General features: G+C 56.5%; 1 protein-coding gene and 1 non-coding gene across 2 annotated transcripts; one reads left to right on the top strand and one right to left on the bottom strand.

Moving 5' to 3' along the window:
- Positions 1-814: 814 nt before the first annotated feature.
- Positions 815-885, top strand: TRNAA-UGC (transfer RNA alanine (anticodon UGC)). The gene has a single exon. It is a non-coding gene; the product is annotated as a tRNA-Ala (tRNA).
- A 7,532-nt stretch (positions 886-8,417) lies between these two features.
- On the bottom strand, positions 8,418-10,984 carry LOC136993827 (antigen WC1.1-like; the record flags this gene model as incomplete). Its single annotated transcript, XM_067308773.1, has 5 exons — positions 8,418-8,728; positions 8,812-8,874; positions 9,568-9,882; positions 10,319-10,633; positions 10,714-10,984. Coding segments are annotated over 5 exons (1,275 nt in total), but the record flags the coding sequence as incomplete, so codon positions are not given.
- Positions 10,985-22,971: the final 11,987 nt, after the last annotated feature.

Here is a 22,971-nt window from a genome sequence, read left to right as displayed (position 1 = left end):
GTGCTGGGCAGCACAATCCCCCAGGCACACCACCAATAGGGCAATGTCCCTGGGTGGGCTCGAACCACCAACCTTTCAGTTAACAGCCGAATGCACTACCTGCTGTGCCACAGAGACCCCCCACCTGGTGCTCTCCTGGGGCAGCTCCAGTGTCCAGTTCCCGGTGCTGGAGGAATGGGAATATTCCTGATCCCAGGCACATCCCCAGCCCCAGGGAAGGGGACACTGCCATTTGCCCACTGCCAGTGCTGGTGGGCAGAGCGATGCAGAGGGAGGCCTAATACCTAGGTGAGGGGCTGTGGGCAGCTCCCTGCCCAGGATCGGCTCTGCCTGCTTTCATGGCCCTTCCAGTGCACACGCCAGGGGGCAACTGGAGCTGTGGGCACATCACCCTGGGGAGGGCATTTCCCTCACCCCATTTGCTCCTGCTGCTGGCATCGAAGACAGGTGCGACACACACACAGCAGTGCTGCATGGGGTGGCAGAGGTGACTCGGGGAAAGGGTTTGCTCCTCTCCATTGACCCTCCCTGGGAGGGCCAGAGTGTGGGAGCAGCGCCTGCAGCGAGAGTCTCCTCCTGCCCCCATCAACTGCAGAGATGTTGAAGGGGCAGCAATCTATGGTGCAGCCCTGGTCCAGGACCAGCCCCAGCTGAGAGGGAATCTCAGCTTCCCCCATCCCAGCCTGTGGCCCAGCAGGAGGGTTCAAATGCTGCTTTCTGCTGAGGCTCTCAGGGCACCAGGGGCCAACAGGGCTGTGCTTGTCAGAGGCACATCATGGGACAAGAGTATGTCCCACCCCTCAGCAGGCTCTTAGGGGATGTAGCTCAGTGAAGAGCACCTGCTTTGCATGCAGGAGGTCCTGGGTTCAATCCCCAGCATCTCCAGGGGAAGCTTTTGTCCTAAATCTCCATTCCCCTCCAACAAGGGTGAGGGCTGGGAACAGGGTTCATTGCTCCTCTCCAGAATTTGCAGGCTTGCCCTCTGACAGGGTGTCATGTGGGAAGTGGAGCTCCCCATGTGGGAAGAGCCCAGGCAGATCATCAGAAAGTCTGCCCAGGTGAAATGACATCATTATGTTGCTACTATTGCAACAACCTGATTGGCCAGCAGTAGGCAAACAGGCAGGAGCTGAGAGGTCATCAAGTACATCTCAAGAGAGATGGCAGCCCTGTGAGACAAGAGTCAGTAGCATGCATAAAGGTGAGAGGACTGGATGCTGGCTGGGAGGTTATTTTAGCTGCAGCATCAGGATTGCCCTGGGCAGGCAGACAGGCACTGTGAGGGCATCAGGCTCATCAGATGCACCTGACCACAGGAGGTGAGAGCTCAGCAGGAGGGGAGAGGGGAGGCAGGTGGAGGTGATCACTGGGACATCATTGGTGAATCACTCCTGTCTCCGCACCTCCTAGCCAGCAGCAGGTGAGCAGGCACTGGGGTCACTGCAGGCAACAGGAGCTGTGGGCAGGCATGTGAGGTCATCAAGGGCATGACAAAGCCCAGAAGGTAGCCATGAGAGCCTGGAGGGAGGAATGAGGGAGGGCAGGTAACTGTGACACCACTGGAATATTGATTGTGAGGTCACTTCTATGACTACAGCCTGATTGGCCAGCGGCAGGCAGGCAGGCAGGCACTGTGAGGTCATCAAGGGCAGGAGATAGCCCCCAGGAGAGAGGAGAGCCCCTGAAGAGGGGAGAGGTAGAGGCAGGTAAAGGTGACATGCCTGGGACCTTCTTTGCAAGGTCACTTCTATTGCAGCAATCTGATTGGGCAGCAAGCTGGCACTGTGAGGTCAGGAATCAGGTCAGAAAACATTCCCCATGGAGAGGAGATCTCGGGGGAGGGGAGAGGGAGAGGTGGGTCAGGGTGACATATCTGGGATGTTGACTGTGGAGTCAATTCCTTGCCTCAGCCGGATTGGCCATTAGCCCATAGGTCAGCAGGGAGGTGTTGTGAGGTCAACAAGAACATCAGAAAACTCCCACCAGCAGAAAGGAGAGCTCAGGGGGAGGGGAGAGGGACAGGCAGGTAAGGAGGGACAATGCTGGAATGAGGATGTCACTTCTTTTGCACTGTGGTAAGATCTTTGGAATTAAAGTTACAGCTATGATACAAGGATGATGTTCAGATTTGTCTGATATAGTCCTATATCAACAGAAATGGATCATGCATGCTCTGGAGTGGTCACATAGGACCATGGGCCAGCCGGATTATAAGGATTCACTGGAAAAATCCCATTCAGGGATTCTCACCCAGTTTAGCTGAAGATGCTGTTGCAAGGGCACCTGTGATAGAGACTACCATCAACATCTGGACAGCGACCAGCAATCCTCTTCAAGAGGTTTGGTTTCCGCACATGGGCATCACCCTAAGCAAAAGATCCTGAAGAATTAGACTTCTGTTTTAGACCAACACTCTGACCATGAATGTCTGTGAAGAACATGGATTGTTTTGATCCATCACCTTTTGGTTATGGACCCGGGCTCTTGCGCTATGCCCCTCTGCTCCTCTTGCAGGCTCTGCATGGAACATCAGAGCAGGCACACAGTTTCCTATAGCCAAGGCAAGAGATTCGGTTGCAGGTCTGGTCTTGAGCCTGGCAAATATCTCCCGGGGATGCCGAAGACATCCTGACGATGGAACAGGGCCACGTCTTCATGTTTTCACTCTTTGTCCATCTCTGGCCCATGTCCACGTGTGTCTGTGTGGTGACATTTCTGCAGCTGAGCAGAGGGGGTCCCTGTGCCAGACCTCGGGTTGAGCGTGTCCTTCAGGTGGGGGCTGAGCCTGGCCCCAGAGCCCCCAGGGTCACCCCATCCCTGCCCCACTGCTTCAGGGATGTACTGGTGACACCATCGTTGTCACCATCAGCAGCATTGGTTTTTTGTCCTCACGTCCACACTGGGGATCGAGTCCCTTCCCACAATTGCTTCCCAGCTCTGCATGCACAGCCCAGCCATCCTGCAAGGTCCCCAGCACCAGCGCTCCGGCCGGGAGAGGAGCAGAGATGTCCTCAGCCCCGGGCCATGCTGCTGCCCATGGAGGAGCTCCCAGTGGGGCACAGGGAAACACTGCCATGGGAGAGGGTGCTGGTGATAGCTGCTGGCTCCCTCCTCTCCTGGAGGGCAGGATCCTGCTGTTTGCAGCACTACCGACCTGCGGCTGTTCCCAGCAGGGAGCCCGGCTTTGCCCTGGCCCGGCTGGGGGGATGGAGGGGGCTCACACAGCCCCACTGCTGGGCTGCGGCTTGGCTCCTGGGACCCAGAGCTGAAAGCCTCCTGCAAAGCAGAGCCAGCGCTGGGCAGCACTGGGGCTGGGGACGTTATCCTCTGCCTCCCTGAGAGAGGCAGCAGACTCTGGGCAGAGACGTCTGATTTTGTCTCCCGGCCTGATGGTGCCTGTTGCGGGGGAGAGGCGAGCTGTGCTGGGGCAGCTGGGCAGGGAGAGCTGACGGCAGTCGCGTGGCCCCGTGCTTTCCTGTGTCTGCCAAGGCCGAAATCAGTAAATGAGTGGAAGATGGATGCATAAGTGGTGGGGTGGGGGGATGACAAAAGGAAGGAAAGAGAAAAATGCAAGGGAAAAAGTAGGGAACATAAATAATTTCAGTGTAGGAAAGGAAAATCAAAGCAGGCAAAAAATGCTACTCTCAGAAACTGCCAGTTTAGTCACAGAATCCCAATGTTTTTTACATATAGGTATAGATCATATAGATTCAGACACAGGTACAGATACAGATGCATTTGGTGACTCCTCCCCATTCCAGATCTCTCCGAGTAGCTCAGGTGTCAGCTCAGTGCAGGAAAGGAAATGAGCCAGGGCAAAGGCAGAATGTGTTTTTGTGCGCTTGGCCTTAGCCCCACTGCCTGTCAGTGTGTGGCATGGGGAACCCATCAGGAAGAGCCAGTGGAGTGTGGAGACCCCCCCCCCCCTGTCCCCGGCTGGAGGAGGGAGGGCAGTTTGGGTGCCAGATGCTGCACAGCTGCTGAACCCTCCTCCCCACTCAGCTCCTGTGTGAGAAGTTTCTCACCTGTGGGCGCTGGGGCACAGTTGGTTAAAACCCGGCCTGGGACCAGGGATCTTCTCTCAGCTCCAATCGGCAACTGCTTTAGGAGTGGACATGAAATCTTCTCTCCATAGAAATATGCCCTTGTGAGCATCCTCAGGGATGGGCCTGTCCCAAGGCCAGGGGCTGAACTGTGACTTTGGGCTGGAGCCTGCGTGTTGAGGTGGTCCCTTCTCCAGCCCACTGCCCTCTCCCTCTTCTGCCTCCCACCCTGCTGAAGGAAATGTCCTCTCCTGTCACTGACTGCTCCTGTCCCCTGTGTCTGCACACAGATAGTCCCCTGCACAGAGCCAAACTGGTGCCCCAGCTGAGGCGGCTCCTTCTTCTGCGCTTGCAGCCCATCAGCTGGAGGGCAGAGGGGTGGGGGGGGGATGGGAGCAGGGGGGCATCCCAGGGCTTCCCTGAGCCCTGGTGCCTCACAGCCCCTGCCAGGAAGGAGCCAGCTCTGGGCTGTGCCAGGAGTGCTCAGGGGTCCATGAGGGCCACGGGAGCCAGGAGCAGCCCCTGGAAATGGGAGACCCTGTGGAGCCAGAGGAGGGGAAATCCCAGCCCCTGGCACCCCAACAAGCTGCTCTGCACCATGTGCAGGGTCAGTGGGAAGCAGAGCTGCCTCTCAACCGCTGTGGGGAGGTGATCCCCAGGCAATGAGCCCCTCTGGGGCTGGCTGGGGTGTTCAGGGCTCTGCTGTCACCTCCAGGCTCACTGCTGTGGGGCCACAGCCCAGGACCAACCCTGTCACTGCCACTCTGTGGTGGCATCCGTGCCTGGGACCAGGGTAGTCCAGGCAGAGGCCCTGGGAAAAGAGCAAGCAGGGGCACTCCCGGGGTGAGGAGACTGGACCTCCCTGCCCAGAGGGGCATTACAGGACCCTGCAGAGAGACCCAGTTTGGCTGGAAGCTTTGCGTGTGGTTTGCAGGATGGAAATGTCTCTGCCAGCAGGAATATCCTCCAGCTGGACTGTTCACTATTCCTGCACTCCAGGGTCCATGGGCACTTGCAGGTGCCCAGCCTGTCTCAGAGCCCACTGGTCCTGAGACGTGTCCCTTCCCCACTGCTGGTTCTTGGTGCTTCACCCTCCCTGATCAGCCTTGGGGAGACACCCCGACACCTGGGGAGGGAAGCACCAGCTCTGGATCAAACTCCCAAATGGTTTTAATAAGAACAAATACCAATGCATGGCATAGAAGTAGACGATTAAAAATAGACAAAATGACCAGCTCTTTCTGCTACCAGTGGGAGAAGGGAGACTGGTCTCTGGCACTCACGGCTCTCCCAGCTGCACAGACCTCTCTTCTGTCTCAGCTGCACCCAACCGCATGGCAGGGGTGGGCTCTCCTGGCCCTGGGCTCAGGGACCTTTGGGCACCAGGGTCCAGTCTCTCAGCCTTGGTGTCCTCATGGGGATGTGTCAGAGACGCCTCTTCAGCATCATCGTACCCTGTGTCTGTGGGGAGCAGGGATGGGGCATCTCTCTTGGCTCCTGGGGCTCCATCACTTCCCCAGGAGTGCAGGCTCCCCTCTGGAAGCAGCAAGGCCAGTGCATTGCAGTTGGCCCCATGCACGTGCCCCTCCTGGGCTGTAAATCCCCTTCTTCTGCCTCCTCTTACTGTGCCGAGATGTCCAGCCCCTTATCGCACCCCAGTTTCCACAGCAGGAAAACTCCTGGCGCAGGTTCCCTCCCTGTCCCGGGAGGTCGGGCTCTCAGTATGCAGTGACTCTCCGGGCACTGGGGACGGCACCCCAGGAGCCGGCAGCACTGCACTTCCCCCTCACCTCTCTGAGCCTCCCCAGGCCTGTTTCCCTCCTCTGCTTCCCTGGGCACTTCCCAGTCTCGCTGCCCAGGAACAACATCCTCCCCGGGGTCAGAGACTTCCCTGGCATCATCATAGCTGTCTGCTGGGTCACCTCTGGGCAGGACAGGGACATCTGAAAGGAGAGGGGAGCTGGTGGCAATGAGAAGAGCCCTCCTGCAGAGAGGAGGAAGGAAGGACGTGCAGGAACGAGGGGCTGAGACACTGGTGTTGGCAGGGCCACAGGAGACTCAGCATCCATCCCACCTCCCCCAGGGTTGTGGGAGTGTGCATACGGCAGCGGGGATCCCTCTTGGCCAGCCACAGGGTCAGCAGTGCTGGGCTCTGCACTGGATCTGGCTGTGGAGACGCTGGTGCCTTGAGGCATTGCTCCTTGAGGTAAGCTCAGGGCCTGCTGGAGGCAGGGACAGGTTGAGCCCGGGAAGTCCCCCTGCGACCCCGCAGGGCTCAGGGCTGCAGGCACCCAGCTCAGATGGGCATGTGCGACCCTCACCCGCTCCACATGGCTCTGGAGTCATTCCTGAGGGTGATTCCTCCCCACCCCGATGGTGACACTCAGTGACAACGCTGTTGGTCACACAGCTACAGGGAGGAGAGAGCAACCCTTCCTCTGCCTCACCCTCCATTACCTGGTGCTGACCCAGGACCGTCCTCCTCCTCGCTGTCCCCAGGCTCGGGCTGCAGCTTGGTCAGGGACCCCTCCAAAGAGGAGCCTGGCGAGAGGAGCAGCGGGTGTTATTGGGGTGAGCCCTGCTGACCCTGCTCATGGCCAGCACTGCTGGGGACGGGGACCCACACAGCAGGGACTGCGCGGGGAGGAGGGCTCGGGGCTCGTCCTGCTCCCATGGGACAAACCCCATCTCAAAGGGCCTTTCGGAGCTGCCCTGGGACAGCCCCTTCCCTCACCCACCAGGTACAACCCTGGACAGGCAGCCCAGCAAGCAGGGAGGAGCTGTGCCCTGGGCTGGGATGGGCAGAGCTGGTGGGGAGGAAGCTCCTCACTGGGCTGCTCTCCCCACAGACCCCGTGGCCCAGCGCTGTGGGGACCACTGGCCTGGGGGCTGCCAAGGTCCCATCCTGGGTCAGGGCTGGGGGAAAGGGCCCTGCGGACGTGCTCCCTCCAAAGTGGACCCACACCGACCTGAGCGACTGAACATCGCCTGCTTCTCCCATGTCAAGCTGTAGTCGATCTCCTGGTACACGGCCTCAGAGAAGGGCTCCAGAGACCTCCTGGAGCCTGGCGACAGAGGCAGGGTTGGTACAGGGACGTGGAGACAGGAGACCAGACTCCGATGTGGTCACCCAGCCCTTCCCCCCAGACCACACCAGCACTGACCCCACAGCCCAGCCCCACTGCTCTGTCCAGGCACCACTGCCACGTCCCCAGTGACAGCAACATCCCTGTGGAGATGGTCTGGGACAATGTCACCCTCACCCTGTCCCTTCAGAGACAGCCCCATGCCCCTTTTGGTCCCGAGTCTGGTCCCTGGTCTGACCCTGGAGCAGCTCCCGCGGCTCCTCTCCCCAAGGAGCTCCCTGCTCTCTGCCAGATGGGTCCATAACACGGCCCTGCCCTGCCATGGGCAGGGAATAGGGCAGGAGGCAGCACCCCCACCCCAGCTCCATCTGTGCCCCTCACAGACACCCCACAGCACTCGCGGGGCTGCCAAGAGGGATCGCCCACCCTGGGACCGATGGGGAAGGACCCACCTCTGCACTGAACCCTGGCACTTCGCACTTGCCCCACCAGGAGGGCCAGCAGCAGGCAGAGCAGGGCCCCCAGGATGATGCAGATGACGACAGGCACCGAGATTCTCCCGCTGTCCCTCGCACGGCCCTGGGTGAGATCTGCATGGGCAGGGACATGGACGAGGCAGCCCCTGGCCTGGGGGAGGTGGGGGTCCAGGGACATCCCAGTCCTGACCCCCCCACACACACACGGCAGCAGGGGGTGGGGGCACAGGGTTGGGTCACAGGGCAGTTCCCACACTGCTGGGTGAATCACAACCCTCCTCAAAGACACCTGCTCCTATCCCAGGGCCTCCTATCCGGGGCTTCACACCCCAGCACAGAGCCCCTTCCCTCGGGCTGCAGGTCACAACCTGGCCCCAGAGAGATCAACCCCAGGGAGGAGGGGAGGTTACCTGCTCGAGGAGGTGACGTTGTCGTCCTCGGTGCAGCTGCAGAGCAGACAGAGAGATAGAGGGGTGTGTGTGTGTGTGTGTGTGTGCACGCGCACGGACATCCCCTTAAAGTCCCATCTGAACTGTCCTTCTCTGGGTCCCCATGACAGGACCAGGGCCCTCTGCTCTGGGCTGTGGGGAGGACAGCACCAGCAGATCAGGGGATGCACTTACAGGGGTTGCAGGAGACCCACGGGCAGAGGCCTGAGGACACCCAGCCCCACAACAGCTGCTCCCCACCTGACACCAGACACCTGACCTCCCCAGGGGCATCCTTGCTCTGAGGAGCTCAGGGGCCTTGTGAGGACACAGCTGGGGAAACATGTCCTGGAACAAGGAGACGAAGCACTGCTACTCACCGGAGCAATTCACAGCAGCATCTTCCTTGTGCTGGCAGGCACCGCTGTCCCCAGGCTTGGTGCAGCAGTCCCAGAGAGATCGCTCCGTCCCTCTGCACTCCACCCGCTCCAGCCAGATGGGACCTGTCCCCTTCCCAAATGCAGCCTTCCACAGGGCAGACACTGCAGGGCCACAGCCCAGCTGCCTGCAGGCAACCTCAGCATCCTTCATGTCCCAGGAGCCATCGCACACCGTCCCCCAGGAGCCGCGGTGCCAAACCTCCACTCTGCCTGAGCACCCGTCCTCTCCTCCCACAGCACGAATCTTCTCCATCTCTGGAAAACGCAGAACCCCCCATGTCACTGGGGCAGCTGGGAGAGCCTGGCCAAGTGAGAAGGGCACATGGAGGAGCAGCTACCTGTGCAGCTCGTAGAGTTGGGGCATTCGGCCACCGGGGTTGGAGTGGCTTCTGGTCGTCTCCCTGCAGAAGGAAATGCTGCGGTGAAGGGGCTGCTTCATGGGAGTCATGTGGACAGGAGCAGGACTGACCTGTGCTTGAACCTCCCAGTGCCTCCTTGCTCATGGACACAGCTGGATCCCTGGCAATTCAGGGTAGAACAGCACAGCACTGAAGGCTTACCCCTGGCTGCTCACCCCCAAAGGCTCCCTGGTTAGCAGAGGAGCAGAAGGATGTACCCAGAGGGCAGGCTTCTCTGAGCTCTGCTGCCAGCAGTGCCCTGCACGCTGCCTGTTTCCTACATAACCCTCAGCCACCAGGACTGGTTTCACTCTCCCCCTTCCCGTTCCCTCAGCAAAACACAGCCATGAGCAGGATGCTCTGCATGGACTTCCCAAGCTAAAAGGTGGTTGTCTGGGCCCTCTCTATGGGCAACAGAGAGCAACAGGCACCTCCAAGAGGTGTCCAAGGGGAGCTGGACGAGACCCTGCCTGGAGGTGCCTCTGCCCCTCCTTGGGCTACGCAGGGAACTCAGGACAGCTATTGCTGATGGACACGTGTCACTCTGAGAGATGAAGTCTTGTTTGTGTCACTGACAGCACAGTGGTCCAAAATGGAACGTAAAAGCCACTCCAAGCTCTTTCTCTGCATTGCACCTTGCTGAACAGGGAGCAGGACCTGCTGTGAGCCTTTGTGCCCAGGTGGCTCCAGCCTTACCACTGCAGGTGATGTGAGTCTCTTCTCGTTGGTAATCACATGACTGCAGCTTCCAGGGAGCAGAGGGACACTGCCAAAAGGAGCTGTTCATCTTCCCACACTCAACACGATCCAGCCATGTGGAGCCAGATACCCTGCCATATGGCAGGTCTGTTTTAATGAACCCTTCATCTCCACAGCCCAGCTCTTTGCACACCAGGGACATGGTGTCAGGAGTCATTGAGTTGGAGCAAACACTCCCCCACGTCCCATTGTAGAAAACCTGCAGGCGCCCAGAGCAGCCGTTGCTCTTCTCCAGCCTCAGGGCCGTGAACTCTGGAAGGAAAGGCACAAAGTGGGGGGGAACAAGCTGGTCCTGGGGTGAGGAGAGAGAAACCTGGAGCATCCCTGAAAATCCCCCAGGTTATTCTATGGCATCCATGGGCAGGAAGGCTTACTGCAAGGAGCAGGAACTCTTCTGGACACCCCAGAGCTCAGACAGGCAGAGGGCACTGCCAGCAAGTCACTGTTTCACCAAGGGAGCAGAGAGAAGTCCCCAACGTGCAGCACTACCCTCCCCTCTAAGCCCTGGGGACGTCTGTGCTCTCCCTATAACCCTGACTAGCTCCAGTGAGCACTGTGCACGGATGTTCCCAGGATGGGGGCAGGAAGGGGGCTCAGGGCAGCCAGGGGCAGGCTCGGCCATTCCCTGCTCTCCCTGCATCCCTACCTCCCCAAGCACCAGGCTCCCACCACTGCTCCCCACACAGACCTGAGCAGACGACTCCTGCGTCCTCTTTGTGCCTGCAGTCGTGCTGCCCCCAGGCCTCGGCAGGGCAGTCCCAGAGAGCAGCTTCACCCCCGGAGCAGTTCACCTCGTCCAGCCAGATCTGCCCGGAGCCTTCCCCGTAATGAGCAGAGCCGGGCGCCTCCATGGCCACCCCACAGCCCAGCTGGCGGCAAACAACGGTGGCGTCGGACAGGTCCCAGGAGTTGTCGCAGACGGTCCCCCAGGTGCCCTTGTAGTAGATCTCCACTCTCCCGGCACAGCGCCCTGCCCTGTTCACCAGCCGGACCCGCCGGCTCCCTGCAGCCGGGAGAAACCCCAGCTGTCAGCGGCTCCCGGCCCTGGGGAGCACAGTGTGTTGGGGACTGTCAGTGACTCACCTGAGCAAACCACTCCCACATCCTCCGCAATTCCTTCCGGCACTGCCTCAGGCAGGGAGATGTTGCAGAGGGTCAGGCGAGTCTCCTTCCCTGCACACTGGACCCTTCTCAGCCCCACGGGGCCCGTCCCTCGCTCAGACTTCAGTGGGTTGTAGGCTCGCTCTGCCTCTCCGCACTGGAGCTGCCGGCACACCACGCTGGCATCGTTCACATCCCACTGGTCATCCAGGACTCTGACCCACGTCCCGTGCAGCAGCATCTCCACTCGCCCGTCACAGCGGCTCCCTCCGCCCACCAGCCACAGGGATTCAGAGGATCCTGCTCGGAGACAGGCAAAGTGCCCTGGACCCTCTGTGACACCGGGGAGCCCTGCACCCTGCCATGTGTCTCCCATTTCTGATGCCCTGGGACACCCAGGGACTCACCCATCTGCAGCCGGCTCACAGTGAGGAACTTGAGGATGGAAGTTTTCCAAGTTTTTTTTTTTCTTTTTTCCTCCAGTCACTAAACCTTGCTGACTACAAATGTCATTTCTCAGGAAGGGACAGGGATGGGGAAGCATGGGAGGTGAGGGCAAATCCCAGAGCCACCAGATATGTCCTTGATGATGAATGTGGAGCAGCTTCAGCAGGAGGAAGCAGTGGCCTGTGCAATGGCCTGGGTGACAGACAGGATGAGCACAAGCCTTGCTCCATCTCCACGCTGGGACTGACCCCTGCTGAGACACCCAGGGGAGAACCCACACGTCTCTACCCCTCTGCATCCCTAGGGATCAGGGACGTGGAGCTTGTGTCCTTAGCAGGAAGCAGAGGGATGAGGGCCTTTCTTACAAAACAGGACGAGTTTGGGGTTCATACTGACAAGAAGCAAGGGCAAATCCCAGCCCCGCTCTGCAGCTTGGCCTCAGGGATTGCTCCTGATGGACGCGCCCACAGCAGCCCCTGCAGGCGGTGGGATCAGGGTCTGCAAGGCTCTCTGTGGTCTGGGACGGGGCTGTGTGCTGCAGGAAGGAGTGGAGGGTCCTTCACAGCTGCACTGAGTGGAGCTGTGTCCCACAGCCCTGTCCTGTGCCTGTGCTGTAGCAGGGGAGCGGAGGAGCCCAGGCCAGGCGGTGGTCTCCAGGGCCTGAATCAGCTGCCCTGGGGAGGCAGAGACCTGAGCAGGCAAAGCCCTTTGAACCCCTCCATGGGAAGCCAGGGTTTCTCCAGGGAGAAATTCAGTTTGTCATTGCCATGGGCTCCCCAGCTTTGGGTTGCCGTATCACACACAAGGGGCAAGTTTAGTTAATCTTCCATTTTCCCTGCACTCACCTGAGCAAAAAACACCAGCATCGTTGTCATGTGAACATGAGGAGGCCCCCAGGGCAGTCACAGGGCACTGTCCCAAATGGGATTCGGTCCCCTCACTCTGGAAGGTGTCTCTCCAGACAGGGCCGGTTCCTCTCCCAAAATGCCCTCCTCCGGGAACAGATTCGGCAAATCCACAGTTGAGGTGATGACAGAGAACGTGTGCATCAGAGATGTCCCAGTGAGAATCACAGAGGGTTCCCCAAGTCCCCTGCACCTGGATCTCCACCCGCCCTGAACACACCGTGCTGCCATTCACCAGCCTGAACCCTGGATATATTGCATGGGAGAGAGAGGGTAATTAGAGAGGATCACTTTGTGCTTGTGCTCATCCATCAGTGGAGAGGGAAATGTCACAGAGATTCAGTCCCATCTCCTTCACTTCCGTCTACACAGGACTACAGATGACTCCACCCCTCCTGCACTCGCACCATGCTCAGCGCAGTCACTTCCCTGCTCCCCTACCCCACAGCACACAGCTCACAGGAGGCATTTCACACCTCCTCCCTGAATGCTCACGTGTGCAGGTGACACCAGCGTCGTTCGCGTGGGTGCAGGTCTGGTTGCTGAGGGACATCCTGGGGCAGGAGGAGAGGAGGGATTCATTCCCCACACACTGCAGCTCTTCGTCCCAGATGGCACCGACCCCCTCTCCAAAGTGAGCTGCCCTGGGGATGGACAGGACTGTGCCACACTGCAGCTCCCTGCAGATAACGTCAGCAGCTTCGAGACCAAAGTGTGAGTCACAGACTGTTCTCCACTGGTCTCCATCTCTGATCTCCACACGTCCTGAGCAGGGGCTGTCTCCTCCAACCAGCTGGACAAATCCTGGAGAAAACACCAATGATGGGGAGTTCCCAGAGGCTTCCAGCAGTTACATACCTGCATCCCACATGATTTCCAAGGCAGCCACATCCAAAATGACCCATGAACATCCCAGCAGCAGCCGTCCGTGGGTGTTGATGACACAAACCCTTCAGCGCTCCCACCTGCACCTCCTTTCACACCCACATCGCACTCCAGGGCTTGTGTCTATCCTGGACCCACAGCCACAGGCACTGCTCAGGGAAATGCTGCTGCCCCAGGAGCCTGGCACTGTCTGGCACAGGCCCCCAGCACCACAGTGCCTGGACCAGGAAAACAGGCCCAGGTGCTGCAGAGCTCAGAGCCAGGCTGGGGAATCGCCTCAGAGCAGCCCAAAATGCTCCCTGTTCCCGGGGGTGTCCTGGGGTGTTGGGGTGTCTGTGAGGGGAGACACGTCCCAGGCACAGAAATGGTGCAGCTGTAACTGGGTCGGTGTCTGGGCCAGCTGTCTCCTCCGACACGTGCCTGGGGAGAGATGTCCCCAGGCAGGGCCACAGCGCACTGCTGGGGCTGTGCACGTTGCGGCCAGCGACCGGGCAGAGGAACAGGAGATCCACGTGCAGCCCTGGGCTGACACCAGCGCATGCTGCAAAAGCAGGTGCAGATGAGGGTCAGCAAGTGCTGGCAAAGCCCTGTGGCACGGGGCAGCGTGGGGAGCCGAGGGCCGGCAGGAGCAGCTGGACAGCGGGTCAGTGCTGCCTGGACAGGCCACGTTCCCCGCGGGGCTGTAACAGCCCCAAGGACCCTGCAGGGCCTGTGCGTGCGGCGATGTGGGAGGGAGCAGCCAGGGGCCTCACAGCCGCCAGGCCCCGAGCCCGTGTGGGGCTGGTCCTCATGGGGCGGCCCTGGGCACGGGGTGCAAGGTACTGCCCGTCACCTTGCTCCTCTGCCCCAGGCCCTGCTCTCCTCCTCTCTGAAAGCCCCTTCAGTTCAGCCTGAGGGTGGGCTGAGCCCCCGCGACCCTGATGGGGTCTGTGCACCCGCGGTGGGCTCACCCGGGGCTTTCCCCAGGGACAGCAGCAGCAACAGTCCCAGCTCGGCAGCGAGAGTAGCCACGTCAGGGCCTGCTCCGGTACCCACGCATTTCTCCTTCAGGGCACAGCCCAGTTAGTCCCCGATCCCAGGACCCGCCCCAAAGGTGAGGAACTGGCTGACTCCTTACCTGAACAAACCACTCCAGCGTCCTCAGCATGATAGCAGTTATGTTTACCCCAACCATGATGACTGCACTCAGACAGAGCAGTCTCGGTGCCAGTGCAGCGAAGCCAGCTAAGCCAAATCTGGCCAGATCCTGGCCCAAAATGTGCATACTCAAGAGCTTGGAGAGCAGATCCACAGCCCAGCTGCTTACAAACTACAGCAGCATCTTCCATGTCCCAGCCAAAATCACACACCGTCCACCACTGGCCCTGGTGTTTCACCTCCACTCTCCCAGCACAGTGCCTGCCTCCAGCCTCCAGCCTCACCTCCGCAGCACCTTCAAACACAGACATGGGGATGGTTAGGAAAATGCCGAGGCCCCGCACTGCAGCTGTGCAGGGTCCCCTGCCCAGGGCCGAGACCCAGGCACGGGGGCTGTGAGCCTTCTCCCCACTGGGCTGTTCCAGGGGCAGTGTCGGGGTCCGGCTTCTCCCTGCGGGCTGCACTGGGCTGGGCTGGGGGATGCCCAGCTCCAGCCCTTCTGGGCCATTCCCACCCCAGATCCCTTGGCACCTCCTTGCACCCCATCAGCACCCTGCACCCTCTCCATGCCCACCTGGACGCAGTGCCTGGCCCTGCACAGGGCATCTGCTCCTCCCCAGCATGGTGCCCCGTGAGCAGCCCCAAACCCCCAGGCCTCCCCACACTGCTGCGTCCCCCACGACCCCAGCCTCCTGCCCACCACCTGCCCTGGGCACCACTCAAACCCACCCACCTCCCACAGGGCTTTCCATGTCCCCAGGGAGCACCAAGAGGATCCCCAAGATTCTTCCAATGCTCATTCCTTCCTTGCCCATGTGGATGAGCCCAGCCCCTGCCCTCAGCCAGGGCCCCTGGGAAGGACACCTCTCTACTGGGCTGTGGATGCAGATGCCCTGGTCCCCTTCTCTCTGCAGGGCACAAACTGCCCCTCCTCAGGCCAGGCACACCCTGACCCCAGGGCAGCGAACAGCACAGAAACCCTCCTGGGCACCCTGGGGGTTGGCTGTGTCCTGGGGATCACTGAGCTCTGCAGACACCAGCTGACCCACCACCAGTTCCAGGGGCACAGCACTGGGGGGAACAGGGATCCCCAAAGGGTGCCCAAGGATGAGGTGTCTATAAGCACACCCAGGCACCAACTGCCATAAGCACAGGAGCCCTGGAAGCACCAATACCCTTCTCCCACCCAGAGAGGCACAGGGTCGATGGACTTGAGCAACCTTCTGACCCTTGTCTCACTGCTTTCTGGGATGAAACCCCTTTTCCAGAGGGATCCCCATGATCCCACTGGTGCCCATTGGCCCCATGGCCATGTGATAAGGAAGCAGGCACTTACCCCAGCAGAGCTGCACCCAGAGGAGCAGCCACAGCACCCGAGGCACAAGGAGTCCCTCTGCCTCCATCTGCAGCCTCCTGCCCTGACAGCACTGCCCTGATGCACCCCACTCCCTGACACAGCTCCTGGGGACTCGCAGGGGACAACAAAGATGAGAAGCCAATATATATCTGCAGGTGCTGGCTCAGCTGCAGGAGGAGCCAATCGAAGCAGCAGGCACCTTTTTAGACATTATCAGGGGTTATCTCCCTTCTGACACAGCCCAGCCCTCCAATGAACTTCTCCAGCGCTCTTCATGACCATATATGAGGCACGGCTCCACTGCGGATGTCACGGTTGCTGCTCTGGGGCATCATCACGGGGCCCATCCCAGTGGGACAGGGCAGATCATGGCGGGGAAATGGGTCTGTTGCCCCTTGTACCCCACTGTGGGGACTGGGAGCTTTGGGCATGTTGTACGCTGTGTTTGCCCGAGTGCCCAAGGTGCGAGTGTCCAGCTGTCCCCACACCATGGGAACCGTGGAGCTGGGATTGCCCCTGGGACGGGCTGTGTCAGGAAGGGAAGGAAACAGAAACAGCCCCTCACCCTGCTACAGCCTTGCTGTGCCGGGAGCAGCAGCGGTGAAAGGCCTCTTTGCCATGGCCAGAGCCCCATCCCGTGAGTGCGGGCTCGTCGATCCCTTCCTGGACAGCCCCGCGGTGGGTGCCCTGGTCAGGAGCAGGGAGCTGGGCCATTTCACTCCTCTGACAGCACACAGGGCAGCCCAGGCGTTCAGACCCCCCCGACTCTCAGCATGTTCACCCCACAGCCCGTTATTCCCTCGCAGGGGCTGATCGGGAGATCAAAGCCTCGCCTGCAGGTGCACAAACCACAGCCCACGTGACCTCGGCAGCCTGCGCCGCGCTCTCCCTGCAGCAGCGCCCGAGCCAGGAAGACGGTGGTTTCTCTCTGGGCTTGCTTCCCCAAGCACTGTCACTGCATGGAGCCACTGTGCCAGCTCCAGCCCCAAACCTGCTCCCAGGGATGGCGCTGCAGGGGCTGCTCCTGCTGCCTTTGCAGACACGGCTGCTGGGCACAGCTCCTAGAGGGGGATTTTTCCTCGCAGGTGACCAAACCACTCCTGGGGCCCTGCACTCAAGGCTGGGCAGGGGGACGGGTGTCCCCTGTGCAGCAGGGTCTCAGTGCTCACAGCTCACAGCACTACCACAGACCAGGGCCATCGGCACTTGGCACCTCGCCATCTCTCTGTAACTCCCGTCCATCGCACACCACCATTTATGCAAAACAGCACACACATTTCACTGCAGTTTCTCATTAGTGACGCTGCATCTCACACCACCCCACCATGCTGCTATTGCACACCTTCATGCATTTCAGTGCCATTAGACTTTTAGATATGGTCATGTATTTTACTTTTCCACTTACTCAGTGGTTTTCTATTCAGAAATGCTGGGGCATTGTATTAGGCTCTTTGAATATCACTGTGCCTTTCTTTTTTCACATTACTGCATTATGTTCCCCTTCCATGGGATGCTGTCCTTATCCTCTCAGGAGCACTTTGCATTTAACTTATTCACCTTCCCTTCCCTTCCCAACAGGCACACGGCTTGGATACTGATTGTGAGGTCACTGCTGCCGGAGTGCCTGAGAGGCCAGCAGCAGGCACATGGGTGGGACATGTGCTTTTGAGGTCATTCCTGCTGGGGGAACTGATAGGTCAACAGCAGGCACAGGGGTTGAATGTTGATTGTGAGGTCACTTCTCCCAGAGCCCCTGATAGGCCAGCAGCAGGCACATAGCTTTGATGCTGATTGTGAGGTCACTGCAGCTTGAATGCCTGATAGGCCAGCAGCAGGCATTTGGCTTGAATGTCGATTGTGAGGTCACTACTGACTGAGTCCCTCATAGGCAAGGAGCAAGCACATGGCTTGGTTGTTGACTGTGACATCACTTCTTTCTGAGCACCTGATTGGTCAGTAGAAGGCACATGGCTTGGATCTGGATTCTGAGGTCACTGCTGCCTTAGCATGGTGCATCAGGGACACAGAGGGGACACGACTAGACATGGCAGCACGCAGAACCCCCAAGGGCCTGAAAACACAGCAAGGCCAACTCTCCATCCCTGGAAGTTGCTTTTACTCCCCCAAAGGCTTTGAAAATGGACTTTCTGGGAACATCCATTTTCAGTCCTGGTCATGTTCACTTCCCACCTCAAGGAAGCAGATGAAGCGGTCCCAAGGGGCTTCACCTGGCCAAATCTGTCCTCTGTCTTGTGCCTATTCTGCTGCCAAAGAGAGGCCTCTGTGGGGATTTTTCTCATGCCTTTCTTTGGGGGGTGACATTACCTCTGTCTCCTCCAAGAGCCTTTGCACCCATTCTCCAATTCATGGTTTCATTTTCTGGAGCTCCCTGAGGAAAGCAGCCCCGTCGCCAGCATCGCTGCCCCCGCCCCAGCGGGAGGGCACCCGCTACCATTTGAACACACCCGCAGCCCCCACCAAACCCACTCGCACCCGCTCTCTCTCCCACTCACTTCTCTCCTTTCCTCCCTCTCCTCCTCCCCACCAGCTCCCTGGGGACCTGCCATGGTTCAGGGCATGGCCTCTCTCTCCCCGGGGGTCACTGCAGAGCAGCGCAGCGCCCTGCTCCAGGTGCAGGCCTGGCTGCGGAGGAAGCTGCCCTGCCGGCTGCCGGCGCGGGGAGCTGCCTCGCTCCTGATGCCGCTGCCTGAGGGGGCTGTTTGCGCCCTGCCCTGAGCGACCGGCCCTGCGGGGCTGCGGGGCGCCACTGCTGCACAGCTCTGCCCTGCTCTCGGTGCTGCCCTGCTCTCCCGCTCCTTCGCTCTCCTCTCCCCTCTCCTCTCCCCCTTCCCTTTCGCTTCACTCTTTCACACCTTTTCCTCCCTCTCCCCCTCGCTTCCTCTTTCTCTCCTCTCTCTCCTCTCCCCCAGATCAGGCCCCACCCCTTCCTCTCCTCCCTGAGGGCCCTGCATGCTGGACTCTGATTGGCTGACAGAGCTGTTAGTTCAAGGGAGCCCCGCCCTCCTCCTCTTGCCAGCCAACAGGAGGGCTGCACTGGGGCGTTGCCATGGCAATGCCAGGGCCACGTGACCCAGCAGTGACCCCTCCCCCGGGCAGGACAGCGCCATCTTAGTGGCGGCTGTGATGTGAGAGGCTCCTTCAGCGCTGATGAGCTGCTGTTCCGGGCTGACGCACGTTGAAACACAGTTCGTGCGAGGGGCGAGTCAGGACACGGAGGAAGAGGGGGCCGCAGCCCACCTGAAGGAGTCCTGGCGTTTCTGCAGCTCTGCCTGCGGCCTCCTTCCCGACGTGGCCTTTGTGCAGCCCAGGCTGGCGTTGTCTCCTCGAGGATTTGCAGCGTGTCCCAGCCGTGGGGTGGCCTGTGTGATGGGTGCAACCATGGAAGAAACGCCCGCAGTTTGCACCATAGTTAAGAATAAAGAGTCGCTGTATCTGCGGAAGGTGTTAGCTGCGAATGACTTACTGCTACCATGCAGAGCAGTTGAAGTACTGTTAAAAGCTACCATAATTTCTTTCTAATATCTGACTCTGATCTTTAGAATTTCTGTTTTTCTCCTGTAAAAGTGGATTTTTCACTGCATTCAGCAGGAGGGAAAAATGAACCTAAGTGCAGAGTGTGATTGCAAATTCTCTAGCACTTGTTCTTAAATCTCTGTCAAAAGGGAACATTTGAACTATTATTTATTTATTTATTTTAGGTTTCAGGAACCTGGCTAAGTGTCAGTTTGACTCTGTCATTATGTGCATTCTATAGTAAGATGCTCTACTGCTTATATTTATTTTTTCAAACCTTTTTTCGCACTTGCTTTTCTTTACTCTTACAAGTGCAGCTCTGTATCGGTCCTGCAGAAGCAGTATTGCAAACCAGCACATGACGTGAAGGTGATGGAAGATCTTGGGTTATTCAGCGATGCAGAAAAATCTAAATATTCATTTATCTTACTGTTTTTGTGTAAGTAATATATTTCACACAGCAAAATAATACTTCTAATGTAGCTGAAGTGACTTCTTCCACAGAGTACCACAGTCTGAGAAAGCTTTTTTTTTCTTCTCTAATTATAACTTACATATTGATAGGTATGACCATACTAGAGGCATCCTCTGAGCAGGGAGGACATATCTTCTTCCTCAGAAAATGTGAAATAGCAGTCAGAAGTTGTCTACATCTTATGCTGCATTCTCTGAATTGCCTTTTTGTCATTTTTTGAATGGACATTCTGTTTACAAACAGCTGTTTCAGGACTTGCTTTTTCACTCTTAAAACTTACCCAAAATAATGGCTGGCATTGAAATATGCAAGAAGACTGTGTGATGCCTTCCATCGCATAGGCACAACTAAGCTGTTAATCTATTGTGCTTGTAGTCCTCAGGTACTAAATATTACTTTTCCTCATGCACAAAGGAATGATGTTTGCTTGGGCAGGGTGGTTAGCCTACAGGCTAAAAAGGTGCTGTACAGCTTCCTGTGCTTGTCCCAGTGACTGAGGTTTGGATTCCCATTTGCCTGTTTTTCCTTGACATCTCATCACCTCCCAGAGAATCTCCCGGGTCTTGTAATTTAGTCACCTGTTACAGGGAAATGTGTCCTAGGATCATTTTCATAAATGGACTTAAGCTCCCTTATGAACTGCTCCCTTCGTGGAGAGCCACTTCCAGAATTACCTTTTCATGAATCTGAAGCCTCCTCAAATGCAGGCTGCATTTAGTGATGGCAACTCTGTGTGTATTTGTTCCTGTGCCAGCATTACCTGTGAGCATAACTGGTTCTCTGTCCCTAGAGCAACTTCTACCAACCATGTTTCCTCTGTCTTCATTTTGCTCCATTAAATTAAATTCTCTCTGCTGGGTGCTTCCTGTGGGTACTACTGCCCGGTTCTTTGAGAACTCTGGGATAAAAAGCAAAGATAGATTCATGTGCTTCAGGAATCCCTGTGGATGTCCTGCTTTTTGCTCTGCTAATCACTTTTTTTTTTTTTTTTTAATAAACGTGTCCTGGGCCATGAATAAACATGTTAACAGAGAAGCAAAGTAGGCCATGAACTAAACTTAAAAGTACTGGTTTTCTTTTTGTATTAAAATATGCATCCATTTTCTCATCTCTATTAGACTGACAGATACAGGCCTAAAATAGAATGTGACTCATGTGAAAATAGGTAAAACTAGATGATTGGATTCCAGTGATCCTTCCTTGTTTTCTGCATCGTAGAACTGCATGCTAATCTTTTGTGTACATGCAGAATCTTGATAAAGCTACTGTGTAGGCACCAAGTGTGCACATGTCAGATTTTCTGCATGTTTGTGACTGATCCTTCTTGTTTCTTGTAATAAGGAAAACCTTGAGGCGTACTCCCAAGGAGGGAAGAACCGGAAATAAACTTAAAGAAAGAACTGTTGATGAGATCGCTGACACTCAAGATGGCAGTGCAGGTTAGTTCTGGCTTTCAATTTTCTTTACTGCGTTCTGGCCAAAAGTCTCCTCTGAAACAACTGAAAGGAGCTGAACCACTGGCCATTTTTTATCTATTCACATTTCTGTACACCTTAGCGCTTACAAGCCATAGTCAGGGACTCCAAGGCCCTGCTAATAAGCTCCAGACAAAGAGTCAGCAAACAAAACCAGTCCTTTTCCCAAATGCTTATAACCGAGCACAAGAGAAAAGGCAAGAGATGGCTGTTGAAAGGTGGGAATACAAGGAAATGCGCAGTGCTACTCTGAATGATGAGCACTGCTCTCACTGCAGCAGTAGCCTGACAGTTTTCATGGGTTTTGAGCAGCCCAGCAAGAATTTTCTGGAGGTAAGGAAGACTGCCAGGTGCATATGAAAACCTTTTGCCAAGCGTGAAGGTGGCAGGTGAGAAGAGAACATGCTTCTGCATTTTTGTATTGAGGGGTTAGTCAGTGAGAGGTGCTGTCAGGGCCAGCTCGGAATTCAGAGCTGTTTTCTGGGCAGCCAGTGGGAAATAATGTAGGAATGAGGGTAGTTCATGAAAGGCCTTAGCAACTCTGTTTGCTGTAAGAGAAGAAATTTGAAGGGTTTTAGGAGCATGCTCTTTGTGATGAAGGGAATAAGTTCAGAAGATGATCTTTAGAGCAACTTTCTGAATGGATGTGAGTGGGTCAAGGCTGTATTTCAGGACAGAAGAGGATGTTGCAGTAGTTGAGCTGATCATGCCTTGAGGAAGAGATGTAATTATTGCAATACCTCGTGAAGGCAGTACTTTGCCCATGTTCCACAGCCTGTGCAAGACATGAACAAGGGGAATAAAAACCTATAAAAAGGCTCAAGGCCAAACTTGTATGCATCATAATTATCCTCCTGTATGCATCGTAATTAATTGAAGCTCTCTCAGGAACGCCCTTCTTGACTTGTCCTGCTGTCTTGGTAACAGCTGTGAACACGAAGTTCAGGGGAAATCAGGGGAACTAGATTCACAAATACAGTTACTTTGCAAGGCTTTACAGTTACTTTGCAAGGCTCTGGCCTATCATATGCCAAAGTCAAGCTGCATATAAGTACCATGTATTTTTTTTTTTTTTTTAACTTCCCAACAAAGACAGAATTTTGCTCTCCCAAGGAAGAACACATAATGCAGTTTGAAATCAGATGCATGAGGAATACATATAATGGGCTGGAAACTTCACAGATCTCACAGTACCTTCTGGGGTAGACTGCACTTGATTTTTGATGTGACTTAGTGTGACCTAATGTTGTTTTTGTTATTGCCTTTGAAATGCTTGCAGATGGAAACATGCAGTCTACAGCAGTGATTCCCCATCCTCCGCTGATGATGATGAGCAACATTTTGCCCAGGAATCTACTGAAGAGGAGGAACAGCTGCCTGACTGTGAAGTGTTCTCCTCCCTGCTCCTGTACAGAGTCTAAAGGGTGGCAATTTTTAATCCATTGGCATAATATGTAATTTGTTGGCACTGGTGGCTCTTAAGTGGGCTCTCTACCATTGGACTTTTACAGTTGATTCTTTAAGAGTAATTGGATTTCTTTGGAGAGGTTAGGCGTAAACTCTAACTATTTTAATGTAAAATTCTACTGCCCCTCTGCTTTACAGTAGGCTATTCAGAAAGAAACCCCCCATAACAGAAAATGTATATGTAGAGGCAAGGATGGGGTTTCTTTGCCTTTAACCTAGAACGTGGGTTCTGTTGAATTTATCTTTAGGTAAACTGAGGCAGCAATACATTTGTGTGCTTGAAAAACTTCTGCCAATACTGAGCTTTTATAGTAGCAGTAAAAAGTCATTTCTTAAGAATTGTTAAAATGCAGTATATCTGTAGGTTCAAAGTAGAGGGAATTCCTTGCCATAGTTAAAGGCTTAGTGTCTGGTGTGATAAAAGAAAAGTATACTCAAAAGGTGTCCTGGTTTAAAAAGGTGGTTTGGGTTTTTGTTGTCTTTCAGTGTTTCATGTACATGTGACCTTGACTGGTACATAAGCAGGAGAGGTTTATCTGTTAGAAGTCAATTGTAATC

This window comes from Apteryx mantelli, chromosome 20, assembly GCF_036417845.1.
Source record: "Apteryx mantelli isolate bAptMan1 chromosome 20, bAptMan1.hap1, whole genome shotgun sequence".
Lineage (NCBI taxonomy): Eukaryota > Metazoa > Chordata > Aves > Apterygiformes > Apterygidae > Apteryx > Apteryx mantelli.
The sequence above is the reverse complement of the archived record's forward strand: the minus strand, read 5'-3'. Positions and strand labels throughout refer to the sequence as shown.